The sequence below is a fragment of the Canis lupus genome, chromosome 24 (assembly GCF_003254725.2).
Source record: "Canis lupus dingo isolate Sandy chromosome 24, ASM325472v2, whole genome shotgun sequence".
In the NCBI taxonomy this organism is placed as follows: domain Eukaryota; kingdom Metazoa; phylum Chordata; class Mammalia; order Carnivora; family Canidae; genus Canis; species Canis lupus.
Genome location: NC_064266.1, coordinates 42702969 through 42720171, shown reverse-complemented (window position 1 = coordinate 42720171; position 17203 = coordinate 42702969). Strand labels below are relative to the sequence as shown.

General features: G+C 58.1%; 1 protein-coding gene across 6 annotated transcripts in view; it reads left to right on the top strand.

Moving 5' to 3' along the window:
* The window catches only part of PMEPA1 (prostate transmembrane protein, androgen induced 1), a 56851-nt gene that overhangs the window by 15307 nt on the left and 24341 nt on the right, over window positions 1–17203 (top strand). For 2 of the 6 annotated variants that reach the window (XM_035705578.2, XM_025470503.3), the window contains exon 1: window positions 3435–3639. The exons of 3 other annotated variants lie outside the window; for them this stretch is intronic. In XM_035705578.2, the coding sequence (XP_035561471.1) occupies window positions 3621–3639 (19 nt within the window). In that variant the 5' untranslated portion in view covers window positions 3435–3620. Of the gene's footprint in view, window positions 1–3434; window positions 3640–9401; window positions 9569–17203 lie in introns of those variants that run through there. One more of the 6 variants, XM_025470505.3, reaches the window with a different exon arrangement.

Sequence of the window (17203 nt, the reverse complement as noted above, 5' to 3'; positions counted from 1 at the left end):
GCTGGCACCCTGGGGGCCCCGGCTCGCCTTCTCTGCGGGAGGAACAGATCCCGCAGAATGGCTTCAGAAGCCGGGGCCTCTTCAGAATCGTGGTGGCATCGCTGTTGTGGCTTTTGCACCCCTGGTCCTTGCTTCGGCCGTAAAATGGGGGTGTTTGCAGTGTTCTGGCTCCCTGGGGCTGTGTGTGGCAACACGATTCGGTCCTGCCGTCGCTGATGCCAGCCGCCGCGTCACACGGAGCCCTCGTGGGAGCCGCTGTGACTAGACCTGTTTTCCGGATGGGCAGACTGACGTGCAGAGGACAGAAGGCGCTTGCCCAAGGGCACGCGTGCCCACCATGAATTGACGGAGGTACATCTGGATTCCGTTGAAACCACCTGTGTCCTCACTGCCCTACCTTGTAAGTTCGGAGACGTCGACAGGCCCACGGCAAACCAGGAGCCCGGGAGACCACTTTCAGTGGCATGTGGATGGACGTTTTAAATTTCGCCGTTACACGCTTAGGCTGATGTATGTTAAATGCATGTCAGGATAAAACGGAAAAAGCATGGCCCTGATTTCATGAGGGCTACTGTTTAAGACGAGAGTATGTAGTGAAGGTGAGTTGATAGGCTAGAATTTAAATTTTAAAAATTAAAATATTTAGGATTTTTAGTTCCTTTAAGGGGTATTTGGAAGTGGCCGAAATCGGAAAGCCTAGGGGAGAGTCACGTTCTAAGAGGCTCCTGTCGGGGACTCCGCGGGGGTCCCTACTAGCAACCACAGACGGGTGGCACCTCCTGCAGAATGGAAGCACCTCGCCCTTTGGTCTTTTGAGGTCACCCAGCCATTTGAAGGTTGGGGTCAGCTCGATTCTAATGAGATCAAGGTTCAGGGTTGCGGGGTCCTCTGAAGGAAGGGAACCCAAGGTGGGGGAGCAAGATCGGGGGTGGGAAGTTAGGGATGAAGGGGAGATCCACATCCTTCCTCCAGACATAGAGCTTGGGGCAGCATCAGGCAAGTGACAGGGCTCCAGGCTTGTTCTCGGGATGGTGCCGATGATGGGGAAGCCAAGCCTTTGCCCCCTTGGACTCTTGATGCACCCCACGCAGTTTGCAGGGGAGTGCCTGTCGCAGCTGTGTGTCATCTGGATCTCTGTGTGTGTTTTAACCGAGATCTCTAAGTTCTTTTTCTGTAATGGAAAAAAACCTCCTTAATTTAATTGTCCTACGGTGCCTGAAATGGTTTGATGCTTTGCAGAATAGATCTGTGATTTACTACCGAGCCTCCTAATGCACAGTTTTGGCTCTGGGGATAAGGGGACACAGTGGGAAGCAAGTGAAGCAAAGGGCCTAGGTGTGTCGTAGCTCTGGGCCTCTCAGGGGTGCATGGGCACGTCTGCCGACCACGCTGCATCATCCCCACCGTCGCCGGGTCACTGCTGGGAAAGGCTCCGGTGGCAGAGGCGTTGGGGGAAGTTCTGCTGCCTGTCTGGCTCAGGCTTTGGCAGAGCTTGTGCTTTATTTCTGCTACTTTCAAAACAGTTGGCGTGTGACAGGTGCTGGAGGGAGCTGTTTGAGGACCCCGCAGTGACACCACAGTCAAACCTCCTCAGAGATCTGAGAGTCCCTTAAGGGACCCACCCCGTGAGGCTGGTCTGGCTGGGGTGAGGCAGGCTTCTTCCCAGGGGGCTCCTGACTCGCTGACCTTCCTGGACCTGGAGCCCAGGCCTCAGACCCCGAGTCTGGGTCTGGTCCTAGGGAACCGTGGGGCACAGGCGAGGAGGGTACCCCACCAGCCACACTGGGTAAGGCCGAGGAGAGCTCATGGCGCTTGCCCCCTTGCCCCCTCTCTCTGTTCATCCCAGGGCCGGCCTCCTACCTGACTACCTGTCTAGGAATTTTTATTGCAACCCACAGAGGCATTGCAGCTTGGCTGGAATGTGAAAGGTCCTGGCCGCACGGGTGGGAATGCAGAGGCGGAGGCCCCTGGCCTGCTCACAAGAGGAGTGTGGACGTTGTGGTGGTGTTGCCTCGGGGCCTGCCCAGGCTTTGTGCTGTCTCTTTGTGCCCTCAGTCTGCCTGGTTGCTTCTGGTCAGATTCGGGGTTGACCACTTCCCCTGAGACCTCGATGCACAGTGGGGCCTGAAGTAGCAGCTGAGGACGATGAGGTGTGAAAGCCGGGAAGACAGCCTCGAGAGTGGAACGGCTCCCGGGCAGCCCCGCTGTGCCCCTGAGCACATTGCCCAGCACTCTCCTCCCTGGGTGTGGAATCCTCCCAGCTCCTTGGCAGCCTTTGCTGCCGTTAGACCCATTGTGCAGATGTGCACACCGAGGTTTAGAGGGTATTTGCTTTAGGTCCCATGCCTGGTAAGTGGCAGAGCCAGGACCTGAACCCCTAGCAGCCTGGCTCCCCGGCCCACGCATTTAGCTGAGTGTGGGCTGCAGGCTCCGCCAAGGGATGGATCTTCACGGCCTCTTAGGGATCGGAACTGCCTTGCCAGTCACTGGGGGAGATGGAGGCTCAGGGCTCCCAGAGCTCTTCCTCTCTGCCTGGAAGAGCGTAGAGGTGACATGGGGGCTGCACCCTGGAGAGGACTTGGAGCTCCAGGTTGACTCTGGCTTCCATGGGCCGCCCTGCCAGTGGGTGCCAAGCCAGCAGCGCCAGCCGGCGTGGGAGAGGCCACTCTGCCTCTTCTCCATCTGGCAGCCTCAGCCCTCAAGGAATTCGTCCTGGGGCCAGGAGTGGCCTTGGCCGCGCCGTCCTGTCCTCTGCTGGCTGTAGGCCAGGTGCAGGTTCAGGCTGCTGTGAAGCAGCAGCGGCCTGAGCAGAGGAGGGGTCTTCTGGAGAAGGACCAGGCCCGGGGGCACCGGGCACCAGGGACGCCGAGGTTGGGGGCTCCAGCCCTCTGTCGCAGCCCTGAAGCCTGCAGCCTGGCAAGGTCCTCGGAAACGCCAGACCCCCGTGTCTGGAGTGGGCGGGCACTGCGGACCCAGACCCAAGGAGGGGAAGGCAGCGAGGGCCTCTGTGGATCCCCACTGCCAGGGGAGTGTCCCTGCGGTTGCTTCTCTGCTCTGGGCCTCTGTTTCCTCATCTGTAAAATGGGGATCCTAAGAGTCAGTCATTTCGTAGGATCATAGTGGGGATCAAATGAGGAATATGTGCTTAGCTCAGTGCTCCGTGCCTTGTAAATGCTCAAGAATTGTAGCGTGTTCTGTTATTAAGTCGTGGTCCCGCGGGCAGCAACTTCACCCTTGCCACAACCTGCCCAGAGACCCTTTGTGACTCAGCCCTGCGTCACCGCCCCTCCCCCTCCAGAGCCTGCGGGTGGGGGGGGACCCCAGCCCAGCCCCCTGCTGGAGGCACCTCTGTGGATGTGCTCCTGAGGAGGAAGAGCTAGGGAAGGAGGGTCCCCTTGTGACATCCTAATGGGGGGGGGGGCAGAGGCGAGGGCGGGGTGTCTTATCCGTAATCTTGCGCTCATGTAGGAACCTTCCTGGTGGGTTATCTCCCTCCGTATTTTACTCCCTCGTTCACAAACTCATTCACCACATCTATTGAATACCTACTATGTGTTGGGCTGAACATTCTAGAAGTATACAACCCGGACAAAGAGAAACTCGACTATGGCCGCCAGAAGATGCCTCCTCATTCATCAGGTGCAACGGTTCACTTAGATATGGAACTGAAAAGGAGACGCTTCCCGCCTCTCCCCCGGGGGTGCTGGTCCAGAAACTTGGCGTAGGCCAGGAACCTGCATTTTTGCAATTCTCTTGTAAGGAGATAGGGATTCAGGAACGCGGGTCCTAGATCCCAATCAGCCGGGGCAGAAGAGAGACTGCTAGTTCTGGTGGGTGGGGGCATCCTTGAGACTTTGGTTCCCTCTCTGAGTGCTTCCTAGGACAGATTCCAAGCCAGGGGATCACGGGGCGCACCTGCGTGCCCACTTTTCTGGCATCTGCCGTGTATTTCCAGCCAGGACCCCTGAGGACGCCCAGAAGCGATGCACCCCACCCTGCCGGGGAGAATGGGCAGTTCTCCTTTTGTTTTGCGTGAAAATAGCGCAGTTCTTCTGATGGTAAGGGGTGATATGTGCCCCTTATTTAACAAAAATTCAAAGAATTTGATAAATGACCAAGACAAAAGTCAAAATGCCTGTGATCCCATCACGTGGAGACAGGTTTATGCTGCTGAAAGTGCTCTGCGGGCCGGTCTCCAGGCATTTGCAGCGACGGCTGATAAAGAGTTGGTAGCAATGGCTGGGGAGATGGGTGCAGGTCCACCCCCCCCACCCCGTACACACACCAGCAGTTTGGGGAGGGGGAGGGACGTGTCACCCCTCCCACCCCCCGCTGTCTGTTCTTGCACAGCTGCCCAGCATCTCTTCCCTGGGACGTGTGGGTGGGAGGCCCACGTGGGGACTCCTGCTGCCCCCCTGGCGCAGCTCTCTACAGACAGGTGGCCTGGCCTTTGAGCCTCTGCTTCTGCCACTCAGAGCCTTGAGCTCCTGGTCTGTCAAATGGGCTGATGCCCAGTTTCAGTCTCAGAGGCAAGGGGACGAAGCCCACGGGTGTTAGAGGAGGCTCAGCCGGCACCCGGCTCGTAGTAAGTGCCCAGTAAACCTCGGCCACTGGGTGCAGAGCCTCACACCCCTGGGGCCGCAGGGCAGTACTAGCAGGGCTGTTTGTTTCTGTTTGATCCCTGGAGCGCCCAGGTCCACCCTTCCAAGCCAAAGGCTTCTGCTGGTAAGATAATCCTGAAAAACCACAGATCTGATCTGAGCCCCTCTTTATACAGACGGGGGTCCCTGAGACCCAGAGAGGGTGAAGAGGGGACTGGGGTCACACAGCCGGCAGCCAGGAAAGTGTCCAGGAACGTGTCCCCTCCTCCGCGTGGAGCAGGGTCTTCCAGACTCAGGAAGACTCTAGGGTCCCTGCAGGGACCTCTCCCCCCGCGTCACCTCAGCCCAGAATACACATGAAGCTTCTAAACGGGTCATCCCGAAAGACCGCTCGTGTTTATGGGTGCTGCCCGGTCTCAGGCACCGTTCTGAGGGCCTCCCATGGATTTGTTCCTTTAGCGATGAGCCGAGGGATTCCCCACTTTTCACTTGGAGGCAGCGCGTCCAGCCTTGGCAGCGACCCAGGCCGGATTCCCGGTGCAGAGCTCTGGCCACGTCTCTTCTCCAGGACGGACAGGAGGTGCGTGGGACCGGAGAGGCGGGCCCGGCCAGAGCCACCCTCTCCTCGCCCCCGCACCCCGACCTTTCCGCCTGGGAGGCCAGGCCTCCGTCCCGGTCACACAATGCCCCCTTCTCACGTTCAGACTGGCGGTCTAGACGCTCACGCTCCCTTTTGTTCTGCAGGGTCAGGGGTTGGGGAGCGGCCCCAGAGAGTGGGATTTGGGCCCAGGCAGGAAGAAATCTTCCCCAAATGAAGAAGGGGGTGGGAGTGAGCTTCGGAGGAGGCAGCCCGTTGTCCCCGCCTGCCCGTCGAGTGACCAGCCCTCCCAGCAAAGCACGCACCGCTCTGTGACGATGGAGGCAGCTCCCGACAAACGCGCTGTGAAACCCAATCGAGTTACGCCCCCTCAGGCCTGCGCGCCCGGAGCCGCTTAGCTGACACCGTCTAAATAAAACCCCACAGCCTGTGCCAGGAGGCCTGTGCCAGGCTGCCAGCGGGAACCCCAGGGCCAGAGGCAGTGCTTGGCCAGGCCCGAGCGCAACAAACTGGGAAGGGATGCAGCCCAGCCACGTCCCCTCGGCCTCCCCCGCTTAGGGGATGTCTGGGTGCTCCTCCGTCAAGGGCAGGGCGGATGCACACAGCCCCGAGATGCGAACCTGGAAGCCATCTCGCCTGTGCCACTGGTGGGGCGACGCTGGGAGCTGGCGCTGGCCAAGGAGAGACACGGAATCTCCCAGTTTGGTGCTCTGGTTCCAGACCCATTCTTGACCGGCGAGGTCTATAACCTCTTAGAGTCTCATCTGTAAAATGGGGACGTGAGCGGCCACAGTGATTCCTCACAGGGCGAGTCATTGTGGGGATTTGGTGGGATGATCACATTCCCAGCCGGGGACGGAGTGAGTGCCGTCACTCTTGGGTTGGGGGGGAACATGCAGGCGCCCCCTCCCCTGGTGAATGCAGAGCCAGGAGAGAGCATGGGTGGGGGGCGGCCGCTGAGGCCGGGCTGACGGCGTGGGCAGCCGTGGAAGCTTGAAGCTGGGGCGGGGGCGCATGCTCTGACCCGCACTTGGTGCTCTGTGATGTCGCCCACCACTTGTCTCTTTGAATGGCCTGTTCCCACTGGAGGGCCCCTCCCAGCTGGTGCAGAAGAGCCCCCAGAATTGGGGTTGGCAGGTGGCGCTCATCACCCATTCGGGCCCTGGTACCTGTTGGCCCAGCCGTAGGGAAGGAGAAGCAGGAGAGCTGCTAACATCTCTCAGGAGCAGCTCACGAGGCCCTGTGGGTTTGAGAGGAGTTTGGGAAAAGCAGAGCAGGGTCGAGAAGGGCTGGCCACAAAGGTGCTGAGAAGTGCCGGACCCTCTGGTGGCTGTTCGTGGTGCCCCCTGGTGCCCCCTGGTGCCCTGCCCCTTCCGTGCCTTCCCCACGGCCCTGATCCCGCCCTGCAGGACTTCTCTCATTCCCGTTCAGGCCTGGGACTCTCCAGCACTGCATTTGGGGGAGATGTTGGCAAAAACGTTTCATGCTGGCTTGGCTGACACGGGGTGGCTGGGGAGACGGAGCTCGGGGCTGGGCTCTGGGGTCGCTGATTCCCGTCTGCCGTGGTTTCCAGGTGAGAGTGGCCGCAGGTGTCGGGGGCCTGGGGGAGTCCCACGTGCAGGAAGGAACTAACTGGGTTCTTTCTGGGCCTGACTGGGTCACCTGGGCAAGGCTCGGCCCCGGCTTGGGGTCCGGCTGGTAGATGGCACGCCGGCTCGGCTGGCTTCGGAAGCTCCAGCCCAGGCCCGGGGACCATGAGGACCTTCGTCGCCCACCGCTGCGCCTGGACCCCCTTGACCCGCGAGAACACTGTTCTAACTCCCCGAGTCCTGTCCCCGGCGGCGCCTCCACTCCGCGTGTCTGGGTGAAAGCAGGGGCTCTGCCCACAGACAGGGGAGCCGTGGGCCGTTCCCCGTGGGAGGAGCGGAGATTAGCAGCAGCTTTTTATTAAAAATGAGCGTGTGGAAGGGGGAGCGCATAGCCTGCGATGCCCCCCTTTATGTGAGCAGTTTTTGGTTGCTGTAACCCCTGGGGAGGTTTCAGGGTTTATGTCACCAGCACGGTGATCTCCCAGTGGACTGGCCATGTGTCCAGCCCTGGGCTCAGCTCGGAGCGTGTGGATCCCCCCCGACCCCGTCTCCTGCTGCGTGTGAGTGAAGCGGCCCCCTCTTCCCGCCTCCCGGGGGCAGAGGCCAGTACACGACCCGGGCCAGCAGCCAGTCACATTAAATGCTCACAACAGCCCTTCAGGGCTCATGGCCGGGACCCTGTTTCACGATTGGAGAAACTGAGGCTGGAGCCCCATAGCCTGATGGGGGCACGCAGCTAGAGTTTGGTCTGTGGCTGTCTGGCTCCAGTGTCTGGACTCCACAACATTTGAGGACGGGAGGGAGGGACGCAGGAAGGGAGGGCAGGCGAGTCTCAGAAATAGAAGCTGCCTCCGGCGGGGACAGCCATGCAGAGGAAGTGGCTGTTTGGCCAGCACCCTGGCAGGGAAGGCCGAGAAGGTTGGCAGAAAGCATGACCCCTTTGGACACCTGGCGGGCACGAGGCTTTGCTCCAGAAGCTGGCAATCCTGAACAGAAGAGACCAGAGACCCACATCTAGGGGACCCAGGCCTGTCGGGCCGCCCCGGGGGGTAGCCTGGCCGAGGGGTCTGCACACGCCCTGTGCTCAGCCCACCGCCTCTTGGGGGCGGTTCCTCCTCCCTTTGACCTGGCCTAGCTGAGTAGAGGCACGGCCCGGGTTTAGGATCTGTTTGGGTGACCCTGAGTGCGTCCCAGGGATGCCCCCTGCGGCCAGCCCACCCCCGCCACTGTCCTTTCCTGGGAAGGGAGCAGCAGCCCTTTGTGAAAGCAGGCCCAAGAGCCTCCTGCAAAACATTAGTCGCAGGTGACACCGAATTTCTGCCCTGCCCCACCCCCCGCCACGCATCTTATTTTAACCCTTTTGCCACCCCCTTTAAATGAACAGCGCTGCGGAGAAATGGCCCGCCCCAGGTGTTGGGAACCTGCTAGTGTCGGCGTCTCAGAACAAGGGCGAGAATTATCTGCCGGCCAGCCACGTACAGGCCCGGAGCAGCCTGGAGCGTAGCCCAATCAGGGAGGATTCGTTTTCTACTCCTCCGGAGCGGCCGGCCCCCCGACGTCCCCCCCACCCGGCCCCGTCCACCGGCAGACCCCAAACCAGACCGATAACTTAGCATTTTCATTTAAGTCCATCTGACAAATCGTTTTAGACGGAGAAAGCAGCACTGCATCTTTAACTGGCTACTTTGTCAGCGCGTCTCTGGGCGCTGTAAAAAGTCCTTTGTTATCTGTGTCTAGACAGCACGCCAGCGGGATATTTGGTCTGCGTGAGGGAGAGAGATCTGACAAGGTTGAATTCATTTACCGGCTTATTTAAAGCAGAATTTCAAAACACTTGCTCATAAACTGTTTTCGGCCCAGACTGCCCCAGCCTCCCCCTAGCCCACACTGGCTTTTCTTGTTTTATATAATTTTTCGCCTGTTCGGGCAGTTCTCGCAGGTTGCAGCCGATGCCCTGGCGAGGAGGAGACGCAGGGTGACCGCGGCTTGCAGCTTTTTTTTTTTTTCTTTCTTTCTTTAATTGTCCTCTTTATGACTGTCTAGACGCCCTGCAGATGGACGTTCGCAGGGAAATGGCTTTTCCCTCTGGTTACGGGACACTAAGTGGGCAGGTTGCGGCCGCCACCCCCTCCGGCCGTTTGACCGCCCGCCCCCTTCCCCCCCAAACTGTTCTCCTCGATTCTTCCCTCCCTGAAACGGAGGCACTTCGCCTCCCGGCAGCGTCTTTGTGTTTATAACACATTTACTTGACTGTGCTAATTTTATACCATCACCAAAAAAGAGAGAGAAAGTGACATTCCAGGCGTGCGTCCTCCCCTGTGCGGGCGGCCAGAAACCCCCTGCGGCCCCTGCCCACAACTTTCTCTACTTCTTATCACTTTTGCATATTTTTTTTTCCTTTTCTTTTGGTGGCACACGTAGGCAAATAAAACGCCGGAGGTTGGCTTTTTAAGGATGGAAATATCAGGGCACCTTGAATGGGTCCCACCTTGTAGTTACACCCAACAGATGCATTCATTAACCTTGTTGCCATAGCAACTAGGTGATTGTTGTGGGGTGAAAAGGGGGCAGAGGGTGGGGGCGCCGGCCCCCCCCAGCCCCTCCGCCACTCATCGCTGCCATCCCTGGAGGAACATCCCTGCAAACGGCATTGTCCTGCCCGCCACCAGGAAAGTGGGCCACTCTGGGCTTTCTCCCGACTCGGTGATGTGTGGGGGAGGCTGCTCAGCTTCCTCCCTCCCCTGGAGGCGGCCACAAAGCCAGTGGATTTAGGAAATTGAGTTGAGTTACGGTCCCGTTATGTTAGGGCCGCTGGGAGGGGGCAGACAGCAGCACTCCCCCTTCTGAAGTGGGGGCCGCAGGATGGAGAGGCATGGAGGCTGCGTGCCCTACACCCCCCCCAGCCCCCTGAAAACTATTGTCATTGCTGTTGACCCGGCTGCAAAGCCATAAATTTCCACCCTCCGCCCAGCAGTCATCAATCTGCCGCAGGGTTTTACATGGTAGGAGGCACAAAAGGTGGGGAGAGGGTTGGGGGCGGGCAGCCGACCAGATGTCTCCTGGGATCCCGAAACTGCATCTCATTTCTGCCAGGCCAAGCAAATCCAGCGTATCAATCTGCTTCCTTGGGGGTGGGGGGCTGGGGGATTGGGCATTTCGTCTGCAGGAGATAGGACACGGGGAAAACACGTCTCAGCGCGCTGGGCTTCTTGGCCCCATCCTTTTATTTCTTTGATTTCTGCTCCGCAGACGGATCGCACCCACAGGGCAGGAGCAGTGTGTTGCGCCGCTGTTCCCATTGTGCCCGCACGGGTCTGTTACTATTACCGGCTTTGTTTGGGCAGCGACACAATGGGCTGCGGGGAGAGACAGGGAGCTGTGGGCTCTTCCTCGTCCCCCCACCCAGAACCTATCATTCCTTCTCCCTGGAAGGCAGAGGTCGGGTGCCTGAGTGTGTCATGTCTCCGAACTCACCCTCCACCTCCCCACCCTCCCAAGGCCAGCATGTCCATCTTTAAGGAGAAAAATCCAAACTGAAGAAAAGGAGGTCTTTCTTTAAAAGAGAGGGAGAGAGAGACCAGAGCAGCATCACCAAGTTTGTGACGCGCGCAGACAGTCCGCTGGCCCCGCTCCCTCCGCCAGGTGCCCCCGCCAGGTGCCCCCGGGAGAACGGGCCTCGAGGGCGGGCAGCCGCGTCTGTGGCTGGGTCTGTGTTGGGGTAATTAAAGGCAGATGATTATATTAACCCAGTCACCAAGCCAGCGTGGCGTAGAGAGATGAGTGGCACCAGCATTGATATTCCCCTCCAGAAATTGTCCTTTCCCAGCGTATTAGGAATGCGCTCTTGGGTTGAGTCTTGGGGGCTTTTTTTTTTCCTGCATTTTTAAATAATCGATCACGTCCCCCAATCTTCTTAAAGAACAGCGGAGGACCCCCTGCCCCCGGATAAGAGCAGCTTCGGTTCGTGCAGGGACACGTGAGCCTTTGCAAGCTCCGCTGGAGCGTGTGCGTGGCCCAGACGCCCTAAGAGCCCGCAGCTTGAGAGATGGGATTTTAAAGTCGACTTTTCAGAGCTCCAGTCTGGGAGGCCTGACCTTATTTCTCCCTCCTCTGAAGAGTTGGAGAGGCCGGGGTTTCAAGGCGGCCTTGGTGTGCTGCCTTCTTTAGGAGGCGAATTGCTGCTCATTTGTCAGGCAAAACAGATGTGGCGAGGAGACAACATCTATTTTCATAATTCGAAACAAATCTGGTGAGCCGCCTTCCTTTTCAGTGGGGCCCGCTCATGCAGAAAGCCCCACTCCCGGCAGCATTTAGCAGAAATATTTATAGTTCGTCAGTTGAACTTTCTTTCCTCCAGGATGAGTTCGTTTCTGCTGGCGGCTGGGACTGGGACCGTGGGCTCTCCATAGATCATGGGTGCTCTTGCAAGGATGTGTGTTTTGTTTTGTTTTTTAATTTTAAACAGGGAGAAGTTGGGGGCCCCAGCCAGTCAGAGCACCTTGTGCTTCACCTCATCGGTGGGTCCTTTCCTCTCGTCTTCCAAATGTGGGGGGCTATTGGCCGAGGCGTTCTGTTTCCCATCATTTGTCAGGGGGGCAGTTGGTGGCTGGACTTAGAGACATTCCGCACCCCCACCCCCACACCCCCCGGGCAAGCAGCTGGCTCCCCTGATGCTCCAGGAAGACCCAGGACCTGGGTCCCTAGTCAGTGGGAGCTTGTGCTTTGGTTTGCAAGGGAATTTGGGAGTCATCCCCCCTCCCCCCATTTTAGAGATGAGAACACCGAGGCTGGGAGAAAAGCAGCTTGCCTGAAGCCACGTGGTGACTTGATGGTGGAGGTGGGGCCCTGCCTTGGAGGCAAGGCCCAGAAATGACTCGACCTGTCCAGATTCTGCTCGAGCCTTCATCCCCGAGCACAGCTGTCGTAATCTCCAGCTCATTGTAGCTGCATAAACAGGGATATGGGCCCTGCATGGGGAAGAGCCATTACCTGTTCATCACTCAGATAGCAGAGCTCCTGTTTTCCTACTGGAGGAGCTGGGGGCACTGGAGATGCTTGCGCTCCCGGAGCTCAGACCCTAGTGGGGAACAGACAGAGGATGTGGTTGCAGATGCTGGTGATGCCAGGGAGGAGGAGGAGAGACAGGGTCACTTCAGTGAGCCAGGGGGTGCATGTAATGCAGGGGGTCATGATCCCAAAGGTCCTCGAGGGCTAACACATGCCCAAGACTTGAGGGGTGGGATGCAAACAGCGGGAAGCTCGGGGTCGGACAATCTCGGGGAGGGGAGTTGAGAGGGGCGCAGCTCCTCTGGCTGTGGTCCTGGAGGAGGGGCTGCCCAGGCTTCCGTCCCCTGGTCTATAAAACAGCAATTGAGTGCACAGTGTGGAAGTTTCTGGAACAGACACAAGTGGCACCATTTTGCAAGATGCTACCATTGGGAAACTGGGGTGCTCAGTTGTTGGAGATCTTCCTGTACGATTTCTTATGACGTATGTAAATCTAGTTATCTGAGAATAAAATTTCTTTGGGAAAAAAAAAAGGTGTGGGCAGCCCTAGTGGCTCTGGTTTAGTGCTGCCTTCAGCCCAGGGCGTGATCCTGGAGACCCGGGATCGAGTCCCACGTCAGGCTCCCTGCATGGAGCCTGCTTCTCCCTCTGCCTATGTCTCTGTCTCTCTGTCTCTCTCTCTGTCTCATGAATAAATAATTTTTTTTAAAAAAGGTGAAAGGTCTGGGAGGGCCTTTTTGCTTCTCGTTGCTGGGACCACCTGGGAGCAGATTGTATCCTTGTCATCGTGGCTCAGGATGGGAAGACCCTGGACCACCTCTCTCATTTTCACCTGCAGATTATAAGAGTGGGGGTCTAGGGGATCAGGGCCCTTTATTGCCCTGGCAGGAAGGAGACCCATGCTGGGGTCCAGGTGCCCTCATGGTCTTGGGCAGGTTGCTGGTTTGTGTGTGTGTGTGGGGGGGGGTCTTGGGAGATCCCCATGGCAGCGAGGACTTCTGGAGGCTACAGTGTCTCGTTATCCCCTGTGGTTGTTCACCTCGAATGGATGGAGTGTGTCCCACTGGCCCATGAGCTGGTGAACGTGGTGGGGGCTCCCGGGCGCAGGGCTGTGGGGAAGCCTTGTAGCTAGAGAGCCGGCGGTGAAGATAGCCTTGCAGAGTTCCCCAGCCGGTCAGGGGGCACATCTTTATCATTCAGAGGCCCCCGAGCTCCAGGCCTCCCATGGGCTTGGGAGAACGGGCTCTCAGATGGTGACCGCCCTTTGCACAGAAGGCAGAAGCTGGAGGTTGTCGCAAAGCCTGGTTTTCCTACAGGTGGATACTCCCATTTCAGAAATCCTTCTCCCCTCTTTTCTCATTGACCTGAACCCCACAGATGCTTGGCATCCTTCTCCTGCCTCCAGAGACGGGCCTGTAAACAGCGGCTGCTGTTCCTGCCCGCTCGCTCGTACTCTCTTCATACGCCTTCGTTAAGCACCTACTGTGTGCCTGGCGCAGGCGATGCTTCTGTGATCAGGCTGGCTATGGCGGCTCCGGCCCTTGGAAATGTACAGTCGGTGCCTTTCCCTGAATTCTGTGCTTTCAAATCCAGTTTTTAGACTGAGTTGTTTTATTTTTCTTCAAACCGATCATGTGTGATTTAAGTCTTTGCTGCTGTCTCCGTACAGGGGCCTAATTAGGACTCTCTTGGTGCCTGGCGGCGCTTCTTGGGCAGCCACTGTGCGCCAGGCACTGTGCTTTTTGGGGTCGCCTGCTGCCTACTTCATCCACGGCTCCTCAGCCTCAGCACTGTCGACATCTGGGCGGGATCATTCTTGCCCGTGGGGTGTCCCAGGCACTGTGGGATGTTTAACAGCATCCCTGGTCCCACTAGATGCCAGGAGGACCCCTTCCAGCTGGAACAACCACAGACGTCTCCGGGTGCTGCCAGATGTCCCTCGTGGGCAAAAATGTCCCCAGTAAGAACCATGGCTCTAACCTGGAGGGTCTGCCCTTGAGGTAGCTGAACGGGTGCGGGGAGGCCTGGTGTCTCTTTGTCTGTCAAATGCAGGTGATGACAGGAGTCCCCACAGTGGCTGGTTGGGAACCTTGAATGATGAACGCACCAGAAGCTCTTCTCGGAGCCCCGTGGAGCCCAGCGGCTGAAACCCTCCCCGCCGGCCTGTCTGATGGGCAAGAGTCATTCAGTCCACTCATCCGTCCGGGCTCCTGGGGTTTACGGTGGGAAGAGAGCCCGGCTCCACGCTACATGCTAGAACCACCTTGCGAGGACGGGCAGGCCCTGGCGCTCAGCCTCTGTGGTGGTGCCTCCCCCCGACCCTGACCATGCACACCACTGTGGCCGGCCTGTGCCCCGAAGACCGGGAGGCCGGTGCCGGCTCCCCGCTTTGCCAGGGTGACTTTCTCTTCTCCGGTCCACCCTTCCTGCATGCGACCCACGCTGGGGCTCTCCCGTCCAGGAGGCTTGCTCCTTCCCCTCGGCGCATTCAGGCTTCCAGGCGGGGGTCGGGGGGTGAGGTGGGGGTGTCTCTGAACCACTCCAGGTGTCGAGTGTCCTACCCTCTTCGTCTTTTGCACCATAATCAGTTAAATATTAGGTTCCAGCATTTGTTTTTACATCTGGGACGTCGGCTAAGAGTTTACTTGAACAAGCGGTTTGTCTGCTAAAGGAGTGAAAGCCCGACAGAGGTGCAGGTCGTGGATGCACCCCTGCAAGACATTGACTTGGTCTGTTGGACATGGGGGACGCGGGGCTCCCATGACAGCTCTGACACGTGGGCTCGTTTGCACCGTCGCGTGGAGAGTGGTACCCGAATCGTCTTCAAACTCGCATTTTCCGTGCTGCCTCTGTGCACACAGCCAGCGCCGGGGGTCTTACATGCGTCTGCCAGGCCCCCAGCAGCTCACCCCTCATCAGACCCGCATTCCATCTGTGTTTCTTGTCCTTGAAGGTGACACACGTTCCCACCTCGGGGCATTTGCACAGGTCAGCCGTTCAGCTCCGTGCCGTCTTCCCCCAGCTGTCCTCACCTGTCAGGTCTCAGGCAGGTGGTCCTGACGCCCATCCAAGGGACCGTCCTCCCTGATTACTCGGCTCACCACCCTCCTATGTTCTCTGCATAGCATGGGGAGCTGTGGGTGCTCATTTGCATGGTTGCCGGCCCAGCTTTGGGTCCCCCCAGGTGGCAGGAGCCCCATGGGGCCAGAGGTTGGCTTCTGCTGAGCTAGCACAGGGCTGATATGGCCTCGTCTCATGTGGAGGGACCCACATTCCTTGCAGGACCAGCTGCAGCCTCAGTTCAGGGTTCCTGAGCAGACAGGTGAGCGTCTTTGGAAGGAGGACACTCAGGTATCTTCAGAGATGCCCATGTCATTGGAAGGTCCCTGTGGCTGGGCCTGAGTCACGGTCCCTGCAGCAGTCACGGTCGCTGGCTGTACGGTGACACTTTACCATGATACTTTACCTCGGGGACACCAGTGACCCGCTGAGGACTTGTATTGGGGACATTTGATCGTTTGGGGGGTGCAGTGATACTTTATGTTGGGGGAACCCAAGCTGCTGTCCCTGCCTTGGGAGAGAAGCCAGCACTTCCTTGCCCTTTGCTAGGGGGAAGCCGCTAGCAGCCGGCACCTAGAGGTTACTTAAATTCTTCTTTCTTCATTTCTAAATTTTAAATGGCATGTTTCGAACGTAATCCTCAAACCTGGGAGCCAGACCTGCAAGTTGAAAGATGACAGCCGAGAGATGGTTTCATTTGGCTGGCTGCAGCAGCCAGATGGCAGATGCTGTGAGCGGGAGAGGGGAGGCGGCTTCTGTTTCGGCTCCTGCCCCCCCCCCCCCGCCGCCCCACTGCAGCAGAGCACCCTCCTAGTGCCAGGCCTGGGCTGTGCCCCAGGGATCATCACTTGGGGCTGCCGGCCTTGCCCTCTGCCAGGGCGACCCAATGCTACAGCCCCAAGGGACAGGACGCCCCCATACTTTTCCCTTTTAAAAAAAGAACTTTTTTTGTTTTGATACAATTATAGATTTGCAACATTTGCAAGAAATAATAGAGAGCTCGTGTCCACGGCACACAGCCTCCCCCGGTGGTGATGACTTATGCCGCTATAGTACAGTGCCACAGCCTGCAGACCAACATTTGGTACAACCCATCGACCTCCCTCAGATGTCCCCAGCTGACGTGCGCACATCAGAGCGAGTGTGTATTTGTGGGTACATGTGTGCGTGTGCTTGCATGCGTTTAGCTCTGCGCAGTTTTATCACATGTGGAGGTTTGTGCAAGCCCCCCCCCCCCCGTCCAGACACAAAACAGTCCCATCAGGAGGACCCCCTCGCCCCTCCCTTTGTGGCCACATCCACCTCCCACCCGCTGCCTCTGTAACCCCTGGTGGCAACCTGTCGTCTGTTTGTCTCTTTAATTTTGTGACTTTGAAAGTGTTACATAAATGGAGCCATACAGCATGCGACCTTTCTTCACTCGATTCTCTGACGATGCATCCAGGTGGTTTTGTGTACCAACAGTTTGCTCCTTTTCCTTGCAAATAGCCTTCTGGGAGGTGGACGCACCATGGTGAGTTTAAGCATTCACCTGTTGAAGAGCACCTGGGGTGCCTCCAGGTTGGGGCTGTGAACAGTCACGCACTAATCTTCATGCAAAAGTGAGTCTTCATTTCTTTGGGATCGAAGCCCAGGAGTGCAGCCGGGTCATCCGGTGGTTGTGTGTTTAGTTTTGTGAAAGATCCTTCCCTTTCCATCAACTCCCCTGTGTCCTCCGGCCTCGGGGGAGAGCTGCGAGACTCCTGCAGGACAGCCTTGGACATGAATGCCTTCCTGCTTCAGGTGGTCACTTGTGGGCCGTGCCCTGTGCCAGGCCGGCGTTAGCCACCAGGGATGCGGTAAGACTGGGGTCGGCAGGGGCCTTCTCACGGGCTCCCTTGCTGGTGAGTTGAAATCGGCAACAGATAGACAGATGCTGTAATAAAGGAGCTAGGCACTTCTAGCCGCCGACCCTCACACAGTGCTTCCCTTCGAGCCATGAGCTCTCTGGGTATCTTGCGATCCTCCAACAGGCCTGTGACATGGGGCTGTCCTTCGCCCCATGGTGCAGATAAAGAAGCAGAGGCACAGAGAGCCAGAACAAGACGAGCCAGGAAAATCCAGGCCTTTGTCAGTACACTGCGTTGCCCCTCGTGGCCGACACAGGCCATCAGGGGATGCAGAGGTCAGAGGTGCAGCGTATTTGGGATGGGGCAGCTGGGAGGCCTCCCTGACGTGGTAATGCGGAAGGCTGTGCGAAGATCCCGGGACAAGACCACATGTGCAAAGGTCCTGGGGTGGGAACAGGGAAGACGCCAGTATGGCTGGAGTGTGGTGAACGAGGGAAGGAGGTGGGAGGTACAGAGAAG